This window comes from Vanessa cardui, chromosome Z (assembly GCF_905220365.1).
Source record: "Vanessa cardui chromosome Z, ilVanCard2.1, whole genome shotgun sequence".
Lineage (NCBI taxonomy): Eukaryota > Metazoa > Arthropoda > Insecta > Lepidoptera > Nymphalidae > Vanessa > Vanessa cardui.
Genome location: NC_061154.1, coordinates 11,784,912 through 11,807,061, shown reverse-complemented (window position 1 = coordinate 11,807,061; position 22,150 = coordinate 11,784,912). Strand labels below are relative to the sequence as shown.

Here is a 22,150-nt window from a genome sequence, read left to right as displayed (position 1 = left end):
ATGTGTATGGTTACCTACATTTCGCTTTCTACTTTCAGTAAAGGAAGCTAATTTACGATTTAATTTTTGTTTGATATAAATTTAATTCACCTTCGTAACTGAAACTTGTTCCAAAGCGAAATCTTATTACCGTTTTACTATTTCCGAAACAATATACGACGTTCCTAATTGATAGAGATAACCTACTCTTATTACAATTTCGGTACTAACAACGAATAATTACAATTTGTTTCAATTACACGATATCGATGAACATAATCAATAGAGCCTATAATAACGCAGCTACTACAATTTGGTACATAGGTCTGCGCTTGGAACAAGATCACTGTGGGTTTCGGTGTTCGGAACAACTGTTGAACGCATCTGCGCCTAACGCACCCTGCATTCTGTATAATAAGAGTGTGGGCAGTACGCGGCCCATTCCTGTCTCAGGCTCCGAGCGCATCGCACGCTCGCCACTCGCCACCAGTCTCCCGAGAGCCGCGCACGAGTTACGCTCGTCACTCGCGAACATGAAGTGCATTATATTTTGTGCCCTTTTATTTTGTTTATGGACTGTGAATGCCCGCGAAATAGACTTCAAGCAAGAACTGCAGGCGCTGGGCGAACAGATCGAGTTGCTTAAAACTCTTCATCTGACCGACGTATCCCGCCTGAAGAAAGAAATCGACGAGCTAAAGTAAGTTTAAAAATTTCAGGAATATTTTTTAAAGTGGTTAATTTTATTAATATCTACTTTACTTTGTCTTTAGTGAAATCGGAACTTTAGTATGTGCACAAAAATGAATGTAAATAATTTGCTAACTATAAATAACTTATCCATAACTAAAACTGTTGAATGGCGAATGTTTTAAAAGGCTTATGCGAATTATTTGCACAGCAACTTTGAAGATCGATTAAGTTTTTATAGAACATACTTTGAAGGATCCGCAATCGAAAAGAAACGGTACTTTTTAACACTGTCGAATGTTTTGTTTAAAAGTACATATATTTATGTATAAGTGGTTAAAGTTGACGGCGAAACATTATTATCTCGCTATAAAATTTTTAAACGTTGTATTTGTTTTGCGGACGTCAATATTGTTGTCATAATTCAATAAGTAATAAATGTTATCAAAAAGCTTTGCGATAGCGATCTCTAAACAGCTACGAAACTATTTTCATACAAAATTTTATTTTATAAAAACAGAAGGCACGTACTGAATGTATAAAAAAATATTAACAAACCACTAATTTTTTTTTTGTACTTCACTTTAAATCATTTAAAATGTATTCGTTTTTGTAACTATTTGTAATTTTGTAATGCACTTTCAGAGGCATAAAAATACGAAATAAAAATCAAATTATTGTTATATTTACACATTAATAAAAAGCTTTACCAAATCAGCTCATTAAGTGTACATAATCATGTACCAATAATCAATTTTTACAACATTTATGTACTTGTTTCAAACGACATAAAAAGGTTACTTACTTACTCCCCTGGAATCGCGCAAACGTGTCATAATATAAAAGTTGAGAATACAAGTGGTATTTGAAGACAACGGAGTGTCTCTTACCGAGAACCAGGTCATCTGTTCGGCATAATCTGTACATGAGAGCCATATCTTTATATTGAACATATTGCGTAATAATGTTTACGACCACCCTTAGCAAATTACCAAGACATTATATCTAAATTTTACTTAATTCGTTAAGAAAAGAGGTTAATAGCGTAATTTGATTTTCGAATTTCGAACTGTTATCTGTTATCTGTGCATAACAATAATGTAAATTTTGATTGTATGTATTGTTCCTTCCTTAAATAGTTTTATTATAATTCTGGATCAAAGCAAGTACGATCAAAATATAGGTTCCTCAAGTATGATCAAACAAGACTTTTTATCTTTTTATAAGAGTTCCAGTTCAGGGTACAGATTATGACGAGAATGAACGGTTATTTGATATGTCATTAAGTAAGATTTCGGTGTTAATCATTAAGTAATAATTAAATAATAATTAATAAATAATTAAATGAACATCGTTTGGATTTAACAAAGTATCTTACAAAAACATCAGTTGTGCGATAACAAGCCTTCAATTGAAAAGCCGAGAATAATAATTCTCTACCTGGATTTTGACGAATACCTATGATTGTCCAACAGCCAGACAAAGGCCTTTTCCCTTGAAGCCTGTAGCTTATTTCTATGCGTTGCTCCATCCATATAAAAAATCAATGATGCTGTTTCCAATTCTTTCGGTCAAGACCTGGATTGGAATTCTTCTCTTAAGGAAGACTTGTGACCACTGCCCCATCGGCTCTTACGTGCTTCACTTGAAATATGTTCCTTTATAATCATGCCAGAAGTTTAATGTGTATTGAAATCCTACAATCAAAATAAAAAATATATGTATATATATACGTCAAACTTGTATCGAAACTTTAATTATTCATAAAGTATTTTTTCTCTTTCATATCTTTCATATATAACATTTATGGTGTTTTATTTGATATTTATGATTTATAGAAACTATACGAATTTATTTAATTTTCGTAAAAAAATTCCGAACATTTTCCACAACATCAATTTATTTGCGAGTATGTTAATATTTTTGTATAATGTAATAAACTTTGATCAGATTTTAAGATTTTCTCTAACTGTAATTCCATATTGTACATTTATTTAAGCCTTTGATGTTTTTAAAGCGCGTACAAACTGAAAGACTTCTCCCGTAAACGTTATAAATTAAAAAACATGGTTTATTTTGACTAAGAAAACATTTTCGTTGCTTCTCTACTTTAGAGAATATATTTAGGCGAGTGAAACCAAAGAAAATAAATTAAGCTATAAAAATATTTTAGGTTTTAAAATATTTTAACCTAATGATTCGGAGTCGACTACGAATTATACAGACACTTATATACACTATGTAATTAATCGTTTAAAATTAAAGTAAATTAAAAGATTGTCATTCTAAGCGTCGAATGAATGTGCGATCGAGCCACACAGCACGCCCGAACGATCGCTGTCTCTTTGGATACCAATGAGCGAGAAGCAGGGTTCAACGTGGGGGCGCGCCATTAAAACCGAGTAAAAAAATCGAAAAAAAAATATTTTCATTAAAATCAAACGTGACGTGTTCTGTATAATATTTTATTATTTTGGAATAATTGCGTCGCTTATTATTTGGCACGTTATGTTTGCAAAAATTAATAATCTTTGGTTGTCAATAATGTACCAAAACTATGTCTTAAGAAAAATTTTTAACTATAAAAACTTTAGTCAAACGGAAACTATCATCTGTTTTTTATATATTACTTGTAGAATATATAATTTTGGAGTCGGAGCCCCATTTACTCTTAATGCAACCTCGCACTGAAGTCTCTATCCGCTTAGCTTCGCTACTAATTATAATAGTCATTAATGAGCAGAATGAAACTTGGAAACTAAAATTTACAATTCACAGTTTTAAAACTTGCAAACATCCCTTTTCTATAAATTTAATCAATGGCTTAATCCTGGGAAAAGATAACTTCTAACATATTCCGCCGTGCTGCTTAAGTAAATATTGGTAGGAAGATCTGCGTTTGCCATAATTTCAATATAAAAGAAACATAATCAATATACATATGTAGGGTTATCACCGCCTATTCTAATCAACGTCATTTTTTTTTCTCGCATCTCAAATAATAAATTCTAACATGAATTATTGCATTATGTTGTTGTATGTTGTACATTGTTTTATAAACGATAATCTCTCAGCACCCACATTCATATGTTGACTTCAAAACATAAAGTGTCATCGTTCTTGTAAATACTCAAAAGCTAAATCCGAGAGGAATGTCTGTATTATATTTGTATAAAGTTTTAATTGGTCGAAATATGGACCGTAAACCATGTGGAATCAGCACTTCGAGAACACCTGCGCCAGTAGACGCGCAACTTAAGAACTGGCTTTAGCGCACCGCTCAAGTATTAATCGCCGTGCGACCGTGCTCATATATTAATACTTAACTGAGATACAGAATGCTTGGTGCTTCGCGAAACAAATTTCCCAGTTTTAATCCTCCGCACAGGATCTCGAACGAGACGCTCCGCGGCTGGTTTTACGAGTTTCGCTAAACTGCAAACGCGAACCTCTGACTATACCAACAGAATGGGTTTGCATACTTGGAATGCAATGAAGCCAGCTGTTCGCTCGTGTTTTGTTCATCGATTTTTAACAATTTAATTTTATTAAGAGGCTAAGACCGATCTTATGGACCTTATTGCGTTGGCGCTGTGAATCTAAGATTATTAAGTATAGTTTTATATTTCTGACGTATCCATATCTGACCACCTGCTAGCATTTATCGACAGCAAGTTCACATAGTATACTGGTAACATTAGTTGTTTTTTTTTTAAATAATAGATTAAACAACTAAAGGTACAATATTATATTCGAATAAAATAAAACCTATTTTTTATTTAAAATTCTAATTAATCTTGATCATATAAAAAAAAATAACCTGATATTATTTATGATTGCTTTTGAATTAATACTGATGATATACATCTGTTTCTTCGTTAGAATTATATCATATATATTTATGATGCACAAGACGCTATAATTATACATTACTTTAATTATTCTTCAAATCCGCCTTAACGAGAATTTACACATTACCGTTTACACATTTATCAGTATATTTTTTTCTATAAAGGTCGTTTTTTAAATATATCGATGGGGGTGAGCGTCTGGCTATTATGGGTTATTTATATTCCAACCGGAAATAATATGCTGCCAGCCCCCATCCGGAAGCCCACAAATGAGTAGGGCGATAAAATCTATTGCACCAAACGTTTTTTATATCACATGTATAATTATTATAATTAATATTTCATTTATATGAAATCATAAGATAGTTATTAGTACACATATCGGTTATCGTAACGTTACGGAAAATTTTATGTTACATGTTAGGAAATATATTAATATTGCTTGTGAAACCAGCGCACCCGTATACCAAATATCTCGAAATCTTTGTAATTATTAATAAGAGAGATTTAAAGCTGTCCTCCGCGTGTTTCTAATTCGTAATCAACCGGCAGGTGCGACTCGTTGATCCAATAGGCTAAGGCTACTCTTTAATTCGTCGCTCTAATACAGGTAAAGCGATAACGTCCACGATAAAACGCGATAAAACTGTTAAAAAGAAAGTTTGTTAAGTAAATTGTTATTACTCAAAGTATCATATATATTTATTTAAAACTAGCTGTGCCCGCTACCTTGTACTCGTTTGAAACTAACAAAAAAAAATATTATTGTAGCCTAATTTCATTCTTATCATCTTCCAGCGAAAGTCACATTAAAATCGGTCCAGCCGTTCCAGAGATAAGCCGGAACAAACAGACAAAAATTGTAAAAAATGTAGTTTTAGTATACAGTGCATACCGTGTATATAGATATGTATTGAGTATACTATTTTAATATTGCAAACAGACATGCCAATTTTATTATATGTATAGATTATGTACCACGAAAAAGGAGATAAAATAGCACGTGACACTAAATTAGTGTTAGCATGAATTCAATAGGGTAAAAATGTCTATAATTAACGACGAAATCATTAATTCGCTCAAACATGTGGTCGTAAATGCATTTGCTAATTGTTAGTAATCTGATTCACGATGATTTAACTTATCGATTTTTCACGATTAATGTCAATGCACAATCTATCAACCTGTTTAATGCAAATCACTGTAACGAATAGAGCCTTAGATTTTTTTTATACAGAATTTAAACAGATAAACAAACAAATTTTTTAACAGATATTTTGTACAGAAAATCCAGAAAAACTTATTTGTTGCAATTAGCTGTTATTGAAAAATTTTAACTGTGTACTTTTTCCAGCACTTTTGAATCGTCATTTAACAATTAAGTGGAGCTACCACCGGTTCGGAAAGTAGATTCTACCGAGAAGAACCGGCAACAAACTCAGTAGTTACTCTTTTTCAACATTTAAATATGATAATGTAACCGAAATATTTTAACCATTCGTTTAAAATTTTAACGGATTTACAAAAAAGAAAACACTAAAACCCTTAAAGAAGTTCTTTTTAGGCCGTGATTTATAAGTTAAACAATACTTCCTCTTAAAGAGAGAGAAATCGTTGTGGACTAAACAATAATTATTAATACTTAATTGTTAAAATGTATTAGATAGGATGATTAATGTTTATATTTAAGACTAGGTCGTTATAAAAAAATACAATTTTCGAAGAGTTCTTTACAAAGCACTGTTTGTAATATTTATCGCGATATGAGTTTATAATCGCGATATTAACATTTGATAAGCAAATAAAGAGAGCAACTAAATTTAAATAACTTCGCTACAATAAACCTCTTTGAGGAGACCACCCAGTTCCCTTTAGCAAAATGCGTTCATTTAAAAACTAATAATAATTATTGTTCTTTTGAATAAAAAGCTTATTCATATATGAAGATACATTTTTCCTACATTTCATTAAGAAATAAATTCAATTCCTTTCGAATCTAATTTAAAATTGCATGTTTTAAATAAATCAACTCGGATTTATTTAAAACATGTTAATTGTAAGTATCAAAAATGTCTAAATATAATTTCAGCTGAGATAATTGATAACATTAAGCATTGAACTTAAACGACCGAACGGAACTAACAAACCTAGTTATTATTTTTAAATATTTCTATAAAATAATAGAATACATTACATTGAATGAAAGTTTGATTTGATTTTTATTGATACAATAACTGTTTAAATGTGAAAAAAATCTTGCTGGCATTTTTACGGCATTCACGGTTTATCCGAATTGATTTACGTACATAACGTGTGTTAATCATATTTCTTACAAATTACCTGAAATGAATGCGCATGTGTGTCCGGTCGAATATAAATTTACGTAATGAGTTGCTTGGACACTTATTAAATTTATGTAAGTAGTTCATACGTTGTAGTTTGTAGTCTTTATGATGTAAAATGATAATTATGATACCCGAATATTCTTCCGTCTCCTGGAATCTGCAATTGGTTTGAATAAATATATTTTTGGCTTTTTTTAACACAAATTTGAAACAATATGACGAAGACAGTTAATACTGAGCATAAAAGATACAGATCTTTTTTTAATAATAATTCTCAATTACTTATTATTAGTATTCGGTATCAATTGTCAGATAAAAGGGCACACGAGGGAGACACGGTTCGCGCGCTCTTGCGAAGCATTGCATCCTGTTTACTCGTACATTTATTTATACATCCACTAATCGGAAACTTTATATTTCACGGTAACGGAAGTTAACTCCAATAGAGTTACATTATTCCGAACACATGATTTTAACTAATTTGCGTAAATATACTATGTATAAGTAAATATAAATAATCAAATACGTTAATTTTTTTTTAGCAACAGCTAATCTTCTGTTAGGCGTGTCTCGATTATGGATATTATTAATAGACTTATAAAACAATGAAATGCGTTTCTAACGGCTTACGTTTTTTTAGGAAAAATCCAGCTTCTGCCTGTACTGACAATCATGAGCGCAACGAACAAGCCACTTTAGAGTGGGCCAAGAGTTCCATGAAGGAACTCCGTACCGAGATGCGTGAGCTTAGCCGCAACGTCAATAGTTCTCTACTTCTTCACCAGCTCCATACCATTCGAAATGAGGTGAGTTTGTATTCAACTACATTATTACTCATATATATGTATAAATGAAAAAAAAAACATTTTTTTATATCAAGACTTATTTTACCAGATCATAGATATAACCATTCATGAATAGCAATATCGAATAATTTCCTTTGTTTTAGTTGAAACGAGCTTTGTCGGAAGCTACGGATTTGACTCAGCTCGCGCGAACACAAGAGGCAAGAGTTGACAACCTGGATAGAGAAATGGGACGCCTCAAGTTAGAGGGCCAGCAGATGAGAAGTATGACTGCACACCTGCGCACGCATTTCGGAAAACTGACTAAGGAGGTAAGCAGGCTGTCTAATTGGCATAATTTATTTACAGGATGCTTTTTGGTTTGCATAACGTCCTAATTCAATATATTGTTCCGTGTTTGCAATTTAGACCAATTACGCGGTCCCCTAGTGGCACTAAGTGTTTACGTTAAGTGTAAATAAAATTGGTGGAAAAGGGGGCGAGCCTTATTCATTATCTTGAAAATCGTTTTTTTACATAATATGTTTATAAAATATATGTTTGAAAGCTAAGTACGAAATATTTCTGAAAATTATCTAAGCCTTAATTTGATGTTATTACTTTATTTTCAATTCAACAAGGATATTTTAATTAAGTAAGTAATTATACCATCGGCATCAAATTTGTACTGTTAAAAATTTTTTTCAAATTCAACTGCGCAGTTATGTGAAATGTCATGTCATGTCATCAGATAGGAACAAGCGGATATACTTCCAACCTTAACGTTTTTAATCGCATGTAAAAATATGAGTTAATTTTTGAATTTAAATGAAATAAATTTGTTCCGTTCAGAACAACTAAAACGGCGCTCAAAGCCCAAACGAATATTTTCGTGAACTTTTGAAATTCATGATAAAGCTTGTACGTATGTATTGTACGCAATTAATAGCTCTTGTAGAGAAAGGAAGTGCTGAAAGCCACCCTAACGGTCAACTTCGTAGAGTTTATCACACTCATACTCACGAGAACGTGGAATGCAATATGAAATGTCATTTAAAGGGATATGCTCGGACTCTTAACAGGAGAATTGTTGAGTTCAGAATAGTTTTACGTCTGTATTGGACATTGTTATTAAATTTTGTAAACGATTTATGAAATACATTTAAAAATTATTAAAGGTATTTTTGGAGGTAAACATTTTTCGTTGTATCAAAAATAGTCGCTTTACTGAAAACTGTATTTCAATATACAATCGACTGCTGTGCCAAATTTTATTACAATCCCATCGGTCATTCGAACGTAGTTACAAACGTATAAAAATTTCACAATATTAACAAGATTTTTATTAATCTGTTATGTGTTTTGCAAAAAATACCTACTCTTTAACTACGACTACATTGTAGTAGCCAGATCACCAAAAATCACGAATCAAAATACTAACATCTACAAAAGAGTTCTTATATGGATATAGAATGGTCCTTTCAGTTATCTAACTTAACGAAAATAATTATTTAACATTAGCTATAAACTTATTATTAAACGTTATAAAAACAAGGTTTTCGTTGACTGAATGTGGTAAAGATGAAATGTAACTTCTAATAACAGGTGCTGACCCTCTTCACGCTCGATGAATATAACCGTCGCTAACCGTTGCGCCTGCGACTTTTTACTGGTCGATATGATTGTAAACGAATATGATTTAAATAATTTAATAGAAAATCGCTTCGTCGCTCAACGAAACGTAATAGTATTTTACCACAGGTACCTTATAAAGACAATGTTTTGCACAGGGTCAACGGTTCAACTACAATAGGCCCTTGTCGCAATATATAGGTATGACAAACACACTACCGCGAAATTTGAATAGCGTCGACCTGCGTCAAACGGAATGCAATTTTCATTGATACATTTCACAATGGCGCTTTTGGGATAACCTACAAGAGAATGTGTAATTACATATATACTTCATAAACAATATAATTTGGGTATCTCATTTGGTATAGATAGTTTCGAAAATATATAAAACCAACAATTAGATAATTACCGGATGTATTTAATGATAGCTTGGTATACGAAAAGCAATCTATAAATAATATAAAACAAAATCACTATCTGCGTCTATCTGTTGTTGATGCGGTTTTCAATAATAGAGAAAGCGTTAAATGACTTCCTTTGTCCATAAACGTTTTTCGTACGCTTACATAAGGAAACATACATTAATTATATAGATTACATAGATTTAATTGTCCTTTAGTAGCATTTATTCTAAAATCAAATCAATATAGGTTGCAAATAATATTTTGAAATAACAACAAACGTTATAAAATAAATTAGTATACCTACTTATCTTATTACTTTTTATTTTCTTTTTTATTAAATTTCGGGTATATAAAATATCGGGTTATTTTTAGTCTATACTGCATAAATATTATTTTTTTTATATTTTTAGTTTTAATTAGTGAGTTATGTATAGGTTCATACAAAACACCACGTAAATTAGTTCAGTAAAACTTGAAAGTTTACACGTACAATTTTCAATCTGCGATTCCTGCTCCATGCATTGGACTTCCTCTACTTCAAAAAAACGCATTTCCGAACTCTCTTCCAAACGAGCGGTTTTAGTCTCCTTTGAATTGTCTGAAGCTCGTATTTCTGAGAGCTCAATCCGGGTATTATCACGTCTAAAGGCGAACGCATAACCTTCACTAAAATAGTTATTGTATCTCGCCGAAACATATTTAATTATAAAACATATTAAGGATACATTCTTAAAGGGTTGAACTTTGTAATTAAACTAGAATAATCACTAAATATGACCAAAATGGGCCTATATACAATACTCAAAAATAATGCAATACAAAGATCGAAACGTTGATGCATAATTAATAAAGTAATTAAAGAATCTGTCTAGAAATCAATAAATACATATGAAGAAGTGCTACATACGTTATACACAGTGGTACATATTTTGTCCACGCTTTTACATATATAATATAAACTTGTATTTAGTAATATTCCTTATTGATCAACATATTTTTTGACATGAGTTTTAAATATTTTAATAGACCGAGCTAAAAATAACTTGAACGTGAAATCTTATTATATAAACGAATACCGTGCCCCAGGAAGGGATATTGAAGTTACGATGTCGGAAACTAGGGGTTATTAGTTTACCCTTCTTCCTCTTGTCTATAAAATGATTGTCACCGTTACTTTCATAAAGATCTATATTATTGTAAACATACATAAGCATCCTGCGTGTTAGTATACCCAAGATTGCATTGTTTTTTAGTCGTTTCGGAATGGAAAGGTAAATCAATTAGCATAGCAACACAATATAAAATTTTTAATACTTGTTTTTCAATTTAATATTTAAATGACTGTACTTCTAAATTCTGAATTGGTGAAAGAAGCACCGTGAGAAAATATTGCCCCTTGAAGTATTAGCTTGCAATAACCGCTTACTCGTGAAATGTTGTTAAGTCGACCCATTTAATGGTGGCAAAAAGTTTGGAGACCTCACACCACACCGCGCCAAACATTTTACACGAAAGTTGATCCCCGGCAGTAATTAATTAGGCTGACGTGATTAAGTTTTTGTCACACGCTAAAACATGCATTGCCGTGATTTTAAATTTTAAAATATGACAACTTTTTGAGGACGTCCATATAAAAATTTGTTAAGAATTTAAAAGGTTACTACCACCATTTATTTCTCATTTTTATTATCGTTAAATAGTTTAAAAATCTTTAAATCACTATGTCGATGGAAGTTATCAAAATGCAGTAAAATAATGTACTAACCACGATATGGTCCAAAACTGGTTCGGTTTCCGTGGTCGTATGTAGAATGAATAGAATTGTTGAACGCGAACATTTTTATTTTCAATAAATGATAATAATACAGACGGATACGGCCCCGCCAAAGACTTACGTTTTTTTTAAGATTATTATTATAAAGCTTTTGCGGTTAATTCACAGGCGTTTTATATTTATAAAAGTATTTTATGACACAAAATATGAGAATATATTTTTGAGTGAAATTTGATGGGAAAGGATATGCAAAAAAAAATAACGTTCTGATTTGACTTATGAGTTATACTTGATTTAATAGGAAAACAGATACGCATCTAATTAGCAATCGTGTGATCTTTGGCGAACTGTATTTCACATTTTCTTTATTTTACTTATTTAATGTATAATGTTTAAAAATAGGCCTCATCGGTAATAAATTGCTACTAAAGTCTGCTATATAGTATGAAAGTAAGAAATAGCTAATTTATTACTCAAAGGGTCTAGCCCTTTGAGTAATAAATTAACAATTTCTTATTTCAAGCACATAGTATATTTAGTACATAGAAGTTGTACGAGTACACATAATCATGATCGCAAAAAAATTGAATACTTTCTGTAATGTAATGAAATATAATAATAGTGCTGTTTTTTGGCATTTCTTTAAGACAAATGCCAAAGTATTTAAAAGTATTTTCCAAGTTAATGTTACTTTTACTTTGACTTAGATACTATTTATTTAAAGCGACTTTGCACTCGTTAAAATTTTTACAAAATCAAAATAATCGTTACTACTATCAAATTAAGAAATAAACCTACAAATACATACAATCATTTTTCACTGCCACTTGTCTTTGCTTCCTACATTTGGTATGGACTAATATTAACTAAACATAATGTTGTTGTTAATTATTTGTGACTCAATGACCACTTTGTGGGCACAGTCACAGAACTCTCTGTATTATTTAACTTCAAAGACGGTATGCATGCGTATTTCAGCTAGGTATTCAAGAGGCACCTCATTACGTCAAAACTAATATCGTTTGCTTTGTATGGATAATTGTTTCATTTCACCGGTAACAAAATTACATGGTATAGATTTAACTAGTTTTGATAAAGGGCTATCATTTAAAATAATAATTTGTTTCAGCTCAAAGCAAAACAACTCGAAGAACTTAACATGGACAGTTACAACGACGTTCTAGAGCCTCATGAAATCAGGGCGGGAGAATTGAAAGCGGAGCACGGCCATAAGTACCGTCACAACAAAATGGTTCATGCGCAAATTTCTCGCCTGGCTCGCAGCCAAGATCAACTCGATGAGTATCAACAAAATCTACAGGCACAGATGCTTGATATGCAAAAGCGACTTGATCGTGTCGAAGAACCAAACTGGGACCTCGTTTCCGCTAAAGTTGATTTCCTCGAACTTGAAGCCAAATCACTGCGAGACGAGCTCAAAAACACTTCTCAGAAATTGTCAGATTTCGACAAGATACATTCTTCAATGTTAGAATTACGCGAAGACGTCGAAAGCATTGAAAACAAAGCAGATAAAACTATACCAGAATTCCGCAAAGAAATATCTAAATTAGACGTTAGTTTCGCACAGGTATGTCAAATATAAATTGTAACTATATTTTAATTTCTTTCACATAAATATAAGCTTTAACCTTTTTTTTTCGTTTAGCTCAATGCACAATCATCTTATTTAAAAGAAGATCAGGAGAATCTGCGACAGTCGGTGAAAGCGATTGCTGTGAGTGTAAGCAACGCTATTGACCGCGCCGAAATGGACCGCCTCGTTATTAAGAATATTAACGATTCTATAGCAGATCTGGAAATTAAATCTAAGCAACATTACTATCGCCTTAACGATCATATTCTCAAGGTAAGATTTTAGTCTGCTACATGAAACAACAACAACTAGACAAAATAAACAAATAGAGAATTATTTTTTAATTTTTTTTATTATTGGTTATGATAAATCATTTGTTTTATTATACGCTATATTGACGTTTATAAGTTGACAATTATTTTCAAAGAGACGATGTATATATTAAGTATTAATTTCTTTGTTACAGAGCGAAGCTAACCATTTTGATAAACTATCAAACGGTACAACCGGGCTTTCCTTACCTGATCTTATGGTTGAAGTTAAAGAACTGCAACCTATCGAACGTGAATACGAGGATCTTGTTAGTCAGCTGTCAAAAGACTGTTCAAGCATATCTGGTCCCGCAGAAGCATATCTGATCCACCCCGGAAACTATCCGATTGAGACCTGGTGCGTAAACGGCAGCACTCTACTTCAACGTCGTTACAACGGATCCGTTGACTTCAACCGCAAATTTAACGAATACGTTCGCGGTTTCGGTGAGCCAACTTCCGAATACTGGATCGGACTGGAGTCTATGCATCAACTGACCTCTGATAACTGTTCCTCTATGAGGATTGACATGACCGATATCTACGGTAGCTGGTGGTATGCCGAATACGAGTACTTTGTTGTGGGCAGCGCTGACACTGGTTACGTATTGGACATCGGCGGATTCAAAGGAAATGCGAGTGATGCGTTTGAGTATCAAAACCATATGGAGTTCTCGGCTATTGATCGCGATCGGGATATCTCTAATACCCACTGTGCCGGAAATTACGAAGGCGGGTGGTGGTTCTCGCACTGCCAGCATGTTAACATTAATGGGAAGTACACCCTCGGGCTCACCTGGTTCGACTCGGCCAGGAACGAGTGGATCGCTGTGGCGACCAGCGAGATGCGTATGTACCGCCGGCCTGGTTGTTCTTAAGCAGTACGTTGTTCATTACGATTCATTAATTAATCAATCATATAGTCGCACACATATGTGCTTAATTATTAAAATTCAAAATAATTATTATATATATTAATCATACCAAAGATAACCTAGTAAAACAATGGTACTTAATATTTAAAGTTTCTTGGAACTGAGTAGATTTCTTGTAGGATAAATATATAATTTCTAGCTACTTTGTCTGTTTATTTCAAATCAATATAATTTATAGTCTCGCCAAGTATATACTTATCGTTCGGAATTTAATTAATTTTTTACATTGGTTTTAAAATTGTTAAGCGTAAATAATAAATGTGCTCTGTAATTATCGAATAAAGCTATCGTAGCTGAGGCACATTACGTAATACCGGCTGGATTTATATCTTTTATGAAAAAGCGGCAATCGATTCACTTTATTTACGCGGATCATCTCGATTCGGTCAGTGGGATTGTTTTAACAAGCAGACTTACTGAGTGAATTAAAGAAGTAATATCCCAACAAGACCTATCTGCAAACAAATACTTGAAAATTATTGTTAACAGTATTGTACGCCTTTATTTATTTGCTTATTCTTAGTATGCTTTTTGAAAGCGCATTATTTTGCTTGTAAATATATTACTTTACTCATAGGTTAAATTTAAATTTTACTTCTATTGTATAAATGTGTTAAGTCTTATTTAAAATGATTTGTCAAATTTAAGCAATGATTGTTTTCACTACTCACGATTACTCTAGTTATAATGTTACGAAATTAAGTTGTAGTTTTATGCTTAAAGTGTCATATTAATGAACCCTTATTCCTAATATTATGTATGTATATAAGATAACATTATTTCGGGGCAAGTGAACGCCGCCTTAGATAGAGGGAAACTGTATTAATTTATTTTTATTTTACATCAATATCAACGATGTTATTCGGCCCACATACTTTAAAAAATACATCTAAGTATATTGAATTCTACTGAATATTATAGAGATTATGTACCAAGGGATTTAAACCAAATAAAGTATAAAAACTAACATACATCTTTTATTTCGTCAATAATAAAAACACCGCCTCATATAAAGATAGCATTCTCGCTACTAAACCGAAATATTTATATAATATTGCAGCGTATCTTATTTGTTTAGTTATTGTTAATTATATTATAGGATCTCTCTTCATCTAGCTAAGCTACCACTGACTTCTAAACTTCTAATCATCATCAGAATTATTGTAATCTTCATATTTAATATTAATATCTAGTAATGATGTATTACTTATGAACGGATAGGCTTTTACTTTTAAATCCTGCTTTAGAAGGGTTTTTTCCAACATTTTCGTTTCATTTTTAATATATTCCTCCTTTATCACTTGATACATGAGTTGTTTCTTAGAATGCAGTTCTTCCTCATCAATAAAGTCTCTAATATCGTAAACGTTACCATGTAACTTGGATAATTCGTTGTCCAGCTCTAACATTTGCAACTCTCTGTAGCTGGCGCCATGTCGATGATAAGGCGGTTGCGAAACTCTATTCTTAACCAGCCATTCCAATATTATAAGAGACTTGGTTGCTTGGAACAGTTCAGAGAAGTTTTTCATGGATAGCTTGCGAAACGACATTATATTGTGTGCTATCCATCTAAAAATATACAAAGTATAAAATAAATAAAAAATCCAAAAAAGGAGATAAGATGAAATTTAAACTATTAAAAAAGCGCATTACACAATGTCCCAGGAGTGTCGAGTCGAAAAACAAACAAAATACCTTCACAAACCAACTCGTGACCAACCACCTCATGTACATGACAAATATTTCTATCCGCCATTGTTGATTGATTGTTTCTCGTAATTTGGACCTTTGTGTTTGTATTCTGTGTGTTACCGAACCAATACACCAATTTTAGACAAAAGGCTGCGGCCGTTGAATATTAGACATTAAAAATATTTTAAGATTTTTATTAAGTGTCATTTGCATCTAAAACTTTATCTACAGTAAATATCTCTTTGCTTTCTAGTTAGAGGTCCAGATCCATTCATATTAGACTTGCTTAGAGTGGAAAATTGTTTGGAAAAATATTTCGGATTAAGATAAATGAAAATTAGAATGATAAGCAAAAAGATCTACATGTTAGTCAGAACTAAGCATACAGTACTTATAACGTGTGTATCATTATTGTTCAGTACAGATAGTTATTACCCATATATTGTTGTACTCTTAATGACTGATTGAAAATTTTCGTGTAATAAATTGAATTATTTTAACTTGAATGCAGGAAATCAATTGTCCCTCTAAATTCAAAGTACATAAAATATTATTTTATTTTTCTTAATATCAAGTAAATGTAAATGTTCAAAAATGTAATAGAAATTTAATTACAATGTATAAAACTGGACATTTGTGTATATAAGTGGAAGATCGTGAAGGTAGCCGCAACCGAATCCCCAGGATAAAATACCAGCCAATTTGGCTTCCACAACGAGCGGGGCCCCGGGAACAGCTAAACATCCAAAAGATGGTATCTCTTCTCGCGCCGGACCCATACAGTTCATCCCTGGACCTACTTGCGTATCATGCTGAGGGATAAATTAATCGTATTAAACTTCACTTGTTTTATGTCATTAGTTGGCGGACGGGTCAATGGGTCAGTGATAGTAAGTAGTCACCACTAGCTATGGCGATTGGCGCCACACAAAAGTCTAATGATTCTTTACATCATCAATGCGTCAACCATTAAAATAAGTAAATTAGATGTGAAGTCCTTTGTTCCTGTGATTACACTGACACACTCGCCTTTCACCGGAACACAACATTCGCAGGTACTGCTGCTCGGCGGTAAAATAGGAGATGTAGGTATCCCTAGACGGGCTCGCACTGCCAAAACTACCTACTACCAAATATACTACCAAATACCATAAACCGATGCAAATAAGTACGAGAAGATACATTTAATAAAGTTCACACAATGTCAAAATGGTATATTTTATACTCTACTTGCTTGTATCCATCGCAGAAAATATTTTCTTTATAAATATGAAACGAAACGGTCCTCAGCATTGGATCCATTGTTTCATCAGGGAACCAGTCCGAAGACCGAGGAAGACAGAGTTCTTTGTTCTGTTTTGTGGTTGCAAATAATTTAGTAATAAAATCATTAGAACACTCTCTTATTGATAGTCAATTGAAACAGTACCACCGGTTCGGAAGAGAAAATACCCTGACCTGAGAAAGTGAGAAGAACCGGCGAAAGAAACTCAGCGGATTTTTTTTTGTCTCAAGTATTATATAAACAATTTAAATGAAAATGAATTACACATTACACTAAGCGAGCCGTATCGTAATCTTCAATTTATAAATGAGGGCTTAAAAAAAAATAGTGAGTACCCCTTTAATATTGTAAGTGTAAATATATTTTTTTACAAAGTTCTTCATTAAGTGTCTATTATCATACAGATCACATCGTAACTAGATTTATATATATATATAAATAAATCTAGTAATCTAGTAATAAATCTAGTATATATATAATATCGCGTATATATATATAATCGCGTATATATATAAATATATGTTTTGATGATTTATGCTAAAATCAGAGATTGATCTGTTACCGTGAAAGCGATTGTATATTAAATTCGCACCGTTAAATCACACCTGCCCCAACCAGTAACGAACGCATCACGACCAAATAGTGGCTTGTGAGGCATTGTTAATGAAATGCTCTTTATTGAAGATCTGAAACATCAACTAATATTAACTTCACTTATTTATCTGTTTTATGAAATGCTTAAAGTATTTTTTGCTGCAGGCCTGCATTCGTTAACAGCAATATTAGGCTACGTAGTGAAGTAACAGCCTGTAAATTTCCCACTGCCAGGATAAGGCCTCCTCTTCCATTAATGCGGGTTGGTGGAATGCACATGTGGCAAAATTTTGATGAAATAAGACACATGCAGGTTTCCTCTCGATGTTTTCCTTCGCCGTCAAGCACGAAATGCATTATAAACACAAATGAAGCACATATATAGTAGTGCTAGCCTGGGCTTTGATTGAACCCGCAATCATCGGTTAGGATGCACGCGTTCTAACCACTGGGCCATCTCAGCTCAGGCTACGTTAACAATTACTTTTTCAAAGTCATAGAACAATCTGATTTTTGATTTATATTATGTTATTTACTAAATAATGTAAACATATAACTATCTGTTCCGGGTGGATTCGCCCTTAAGAGTTGGCCCTGAAGAATATACATCGTTGACCTTGATAACAAAGATAAAGCGTTAATGATATAATGCACGCGCAAATCTAATAGGTCTTTTTTTTAATATTTCAAAATTTGTAAAAGGAAGAGGAAACGCTATCATTGTTGTAAATGATAAAATATTTATTCTTTTTGTTACCGAGAAAAAGGTTTTAATGCTATTGAAATATTACTACTTATAGGTCTTGAACTGATCCGTCCTCTTTTGTCGCAACAGAATGTATAAATAAATTTTCAAGAAATACTATATATAATAGACATTTTTTTAATGAAAAAATTGAAATTCTGTGTAAAATAAAATCAATTAAAAGTAATATGAAATATGCCTTAATTGCATGTACAATATGCATTTATATATGTATTATATTGTATAAATATTGTATATGCAATATACCGACAAATATTTATCTATAGATTTTGTTATATAACCGATAAAATCGGCTATGAAACGTTGTAACTACTCGAATTTATCAAAAATGAAAACAATAAAAAAATTGCATCGCGCGTGCTTAATCGATCACAAAAAAATTTATGTCATTTTTTTTTCATAAAGATTGATTTCGCTGGAAGTGGAATATCAATATTGTATGTACATAGTCTTTAGTTTATTTCTAAGTATGTGTTTGAAAAGTTTTCTGCTAACTAAACTAAACTACGTTCATTTTGTTCCTGTCTCTCTCAATTACTTTCAGGTAAAGCAATAAAATAGTTTCTTAATCTATTTCTTTAAGGATACTTACCAGTAAATGGAGTGCTTAAAAATATATATTTTCAAGTAGTCATAGTTCTTAAGTTTTTTTATCGACACAAAAGATAAAAATACAAATTTACTTAATGAAATATCTTATTCAAGTTCAAAGTGACTCACCGCATATAAAAACACTATTTTAAAATCAAAGGTAAACGAAATCGCGTGCTTATGAGTTATCGCTTTATAATATATTCAATAAGGTCAGATAAGCGTTTACACGTTGCCAAATGTCAACCCTTTATATTAGTTATGGTATTGGTATGGAGTTAAAAGCAATCAGGGATAGTAGATTATTTGTCAATTGGAAGTAGCGATCGGTAGTCAAAACATTTGCTTTTCATTGCGCTTCCATTTCACGAGTTAACATTTTGTTTATTCATTTGGCGTATTTCGCTTGAACTTCTATTCCACCCCAGTTTAAGATATATCTCCAAAATCAATTTGCATGTTTGGTGCAAAATATTACATACCTACATATTACGTTGTATATTTATGTAAAATCCTATCGTTAAATATAATCACATTTACATGGTTATTTTTATTATTACAGTTATCAGTCTCGTGAAGAAGACATACCTAGATAATGCCATAATAGTCGAGTTCCATCCAATAAAAATAATAAACATGGTAAATATCCCTCTTTTAAAAAATGTAATTTCTTACTTAAATACAACATCTTCGTAAAATCTGATCATCGCCAAATCTGCGTTAAGCGTAAATGCATCAAAATCTTCATGTATTACAACCAGGATAACCGTCAGTAGTGATGTACCTCTGTCTGAATAGTTCTCCCCCGCAACTATCTTTAGTTGTTGTATTGGGACACTAAAATATGAATATTCAATCAAACTATCTACATAATATTTTATTTTCTTATTATTATTTATGAATTATACAAAAACTCAATTTATAACTATAAATTTACAAAGTATAACTGATGTCGAAAGAAAACTATTTTCTGTAATCTTCATCATCAAGTAAGGTAAGGCAATTGATCTTTATCAATTTAAAAAGTAAATGCATATTAAATAATTCCAACCAATATCTGCAATGTCGAGGCTCCTATCATATAGTATCAAATATACAATTATAAAATTAAATATTCAGAATATTTCCGCCGCAATCTTAATAAATACGCTTTAACTTAGGATTAAGTCATAAAGAACCTAAAAGCTTTTATAAAAATGAATATGAATTATCTGTTGCGACGGGATTAGTTAATGGAACTAATTACAATAATAGATTAATGGCATGGTTTAATCAGTACAAGCAGCTGAAAAGCTGAAAACAAATCGTAATTGTATGAATCACAGAGTAATGTATCAAATTAGAAGCGGCTACTATTATTTTAACAACGGAGTTTTATTAATAGAAATATTAAAGCTGATTAAATTAAGTAATTCAATTTAATTGTCAGTCATAATTGAAATGCAAAATTAAATTATTCTACGTCTGCATAAAATTTATTCTACAATAAAAATATTTAAATATATACTTGGTGGTAGGGCTTTATGCAAGCCCGTCTGGGTAGTTACCACCTACTCATCAATTATTCTACCGCCAAATAACAGTACTCATTGTTGTGTTCCGATTTGGTTTGATTTGGGTGAGTGAGCCAGTGTAACTACAGGCACAAGGGACATAACATCTTAGTTCCCAAGGTTGGTGGCACATTGACGATGTGAGGAATAGTTAATAATTTAACAGCTTCATTGTCTATGTGTGATGGTGACCACTTACCATCAGGTGGCCTATATGCTCGTCCGTCAACCTATACCATAAATATATATGTTTCCATTTCGAATATGGATTTTTTGGAAAAAAAAACGGTAAACAGTAGGTAATAAAATGTGAGTGTAATTTATTTCCGCTGATCCGCTTTTGCATTTTTATTCAGTTGCCCAAAAGAGGTGGGACCTTGATAAGGATGCATATAAAAATATATCTTACTACCCCGTACCCCGTATATGATCATGCCATATCAAGCAGTGCTATAAGCTTTTAGTTTTAATCAACATTGTACCCATAAGGTCATTGAGCGGTTTTACGAAATTCTTCATGGTTAAGGATTTAATCCTGAAAGCTAAAATGAAAATTTAATTATCATTCGAATGCATTTTCCCGTTAAAACAAATAGAAAAAAAAAATGGTCTCGAGAAAAAAAGCATCGATGTTCTGCGCTAATGAAATCGAATATACGAATCACACGACAAAGTTCATAAATGATATTATGATTACAAAAACAAAACGATTAATACTTTAAGATTTTAGCATTAAGATTTGCATAGCCCTAAAGATTTCATATTCGTAACATTATATTTCTCTTAATAGCCTTAAAGATTGGATATTTGTATTTGTTTATGTCGAATATCATTACTTACCCTATTATTGGATGAGCAACTGTTAGAACGAGGTTCTTCGTAATCAAAGTGCCCGTTAAGTAGTGACAGTTGTTTCGACGTATGCTCACAATATAAGGATGCTCTCTTATATTCACTCGAGATCCTCGGAATATCTACAAAGGAAGTACAGAAGAATTCGAATCATACGCTTTTTAAATTCATTTGTAAGGGAAATTGTTTACGTACCCAGTTTACAGTGTACCCAAATTAAATTCTTATAGTCGTTGATAATTTCGGTAAAACTTATTGAATATATTTTAAATTTTGTTTTTTTTTTTATTTTATATAGGTTAGCTTGATTTTTAGTTTAGAAGCTTGAATGTTACCTACATTAAATATTCATTTTATGTGTTTAGTGATCAGGCGATGGTGTTACTTTGACTATAAAAAATATATAATAAGTTACCCTTATCGCTCAAACACTATTTGCTGAATCAACAGAGCAATACCATAACACACTATACTCTACAGCGATAACGCGTACACAACAGTTTTGACT

General features: G+C 32.0%; 1 protein-coding gene across 1 annotated transcript; it reads left to right on the top strand.

The window, feature by feature from the left end:
* The first annotated feature begins 431 nt into the window (after window positions 1-431).
* LOC124543362 (protein scabrous-like) lies at window positions 432-15,285 on the top strand. Its single transcript, XM_047121561.1, has 6 exons — window positions 432-679; window positions 7,506-7,671; window positions 7,815-7,982; window positions 12,593-13,054; window positions 13,133-13,333; window positions 13,527-15,285. Exons 1-6 carry the CDS (start codon window positions 513-515, stop codon window positions 14,247-14,249), a joined length of 1,887 nt encoding a protein of 628 aa, XP_046977517.1. The 5' UTR covers window positions 432-512; the 3' UTR covers window positions 14,250-15,285.
* Window positions 15,286-22,150: the final 6,865 nt, after the last annotated feature.

Coding starts and splice junctions, on each gene's coding strand:
- LOC124543362 (XM_047121561.1), top strand. CDS start 513: ATGAAGTGCATTATATTTTGTGCCCTTTTATTTTGTTTATGGACTGTG. Junction 7,672..7,814: donor TCCATACCATTCGAAATGAG/GTGAGTTTGTAT, acceptor CCTTTGTTTTAG/TTGAAACGAGCTTTGTCGGA. Junction 13,055..13,132: donor TAGACGTTAGTTTCGCACAG/GTATGTCAAATA, acceptor TTTTTCGTTTAG/CTCAATGCACAATCATCTTA.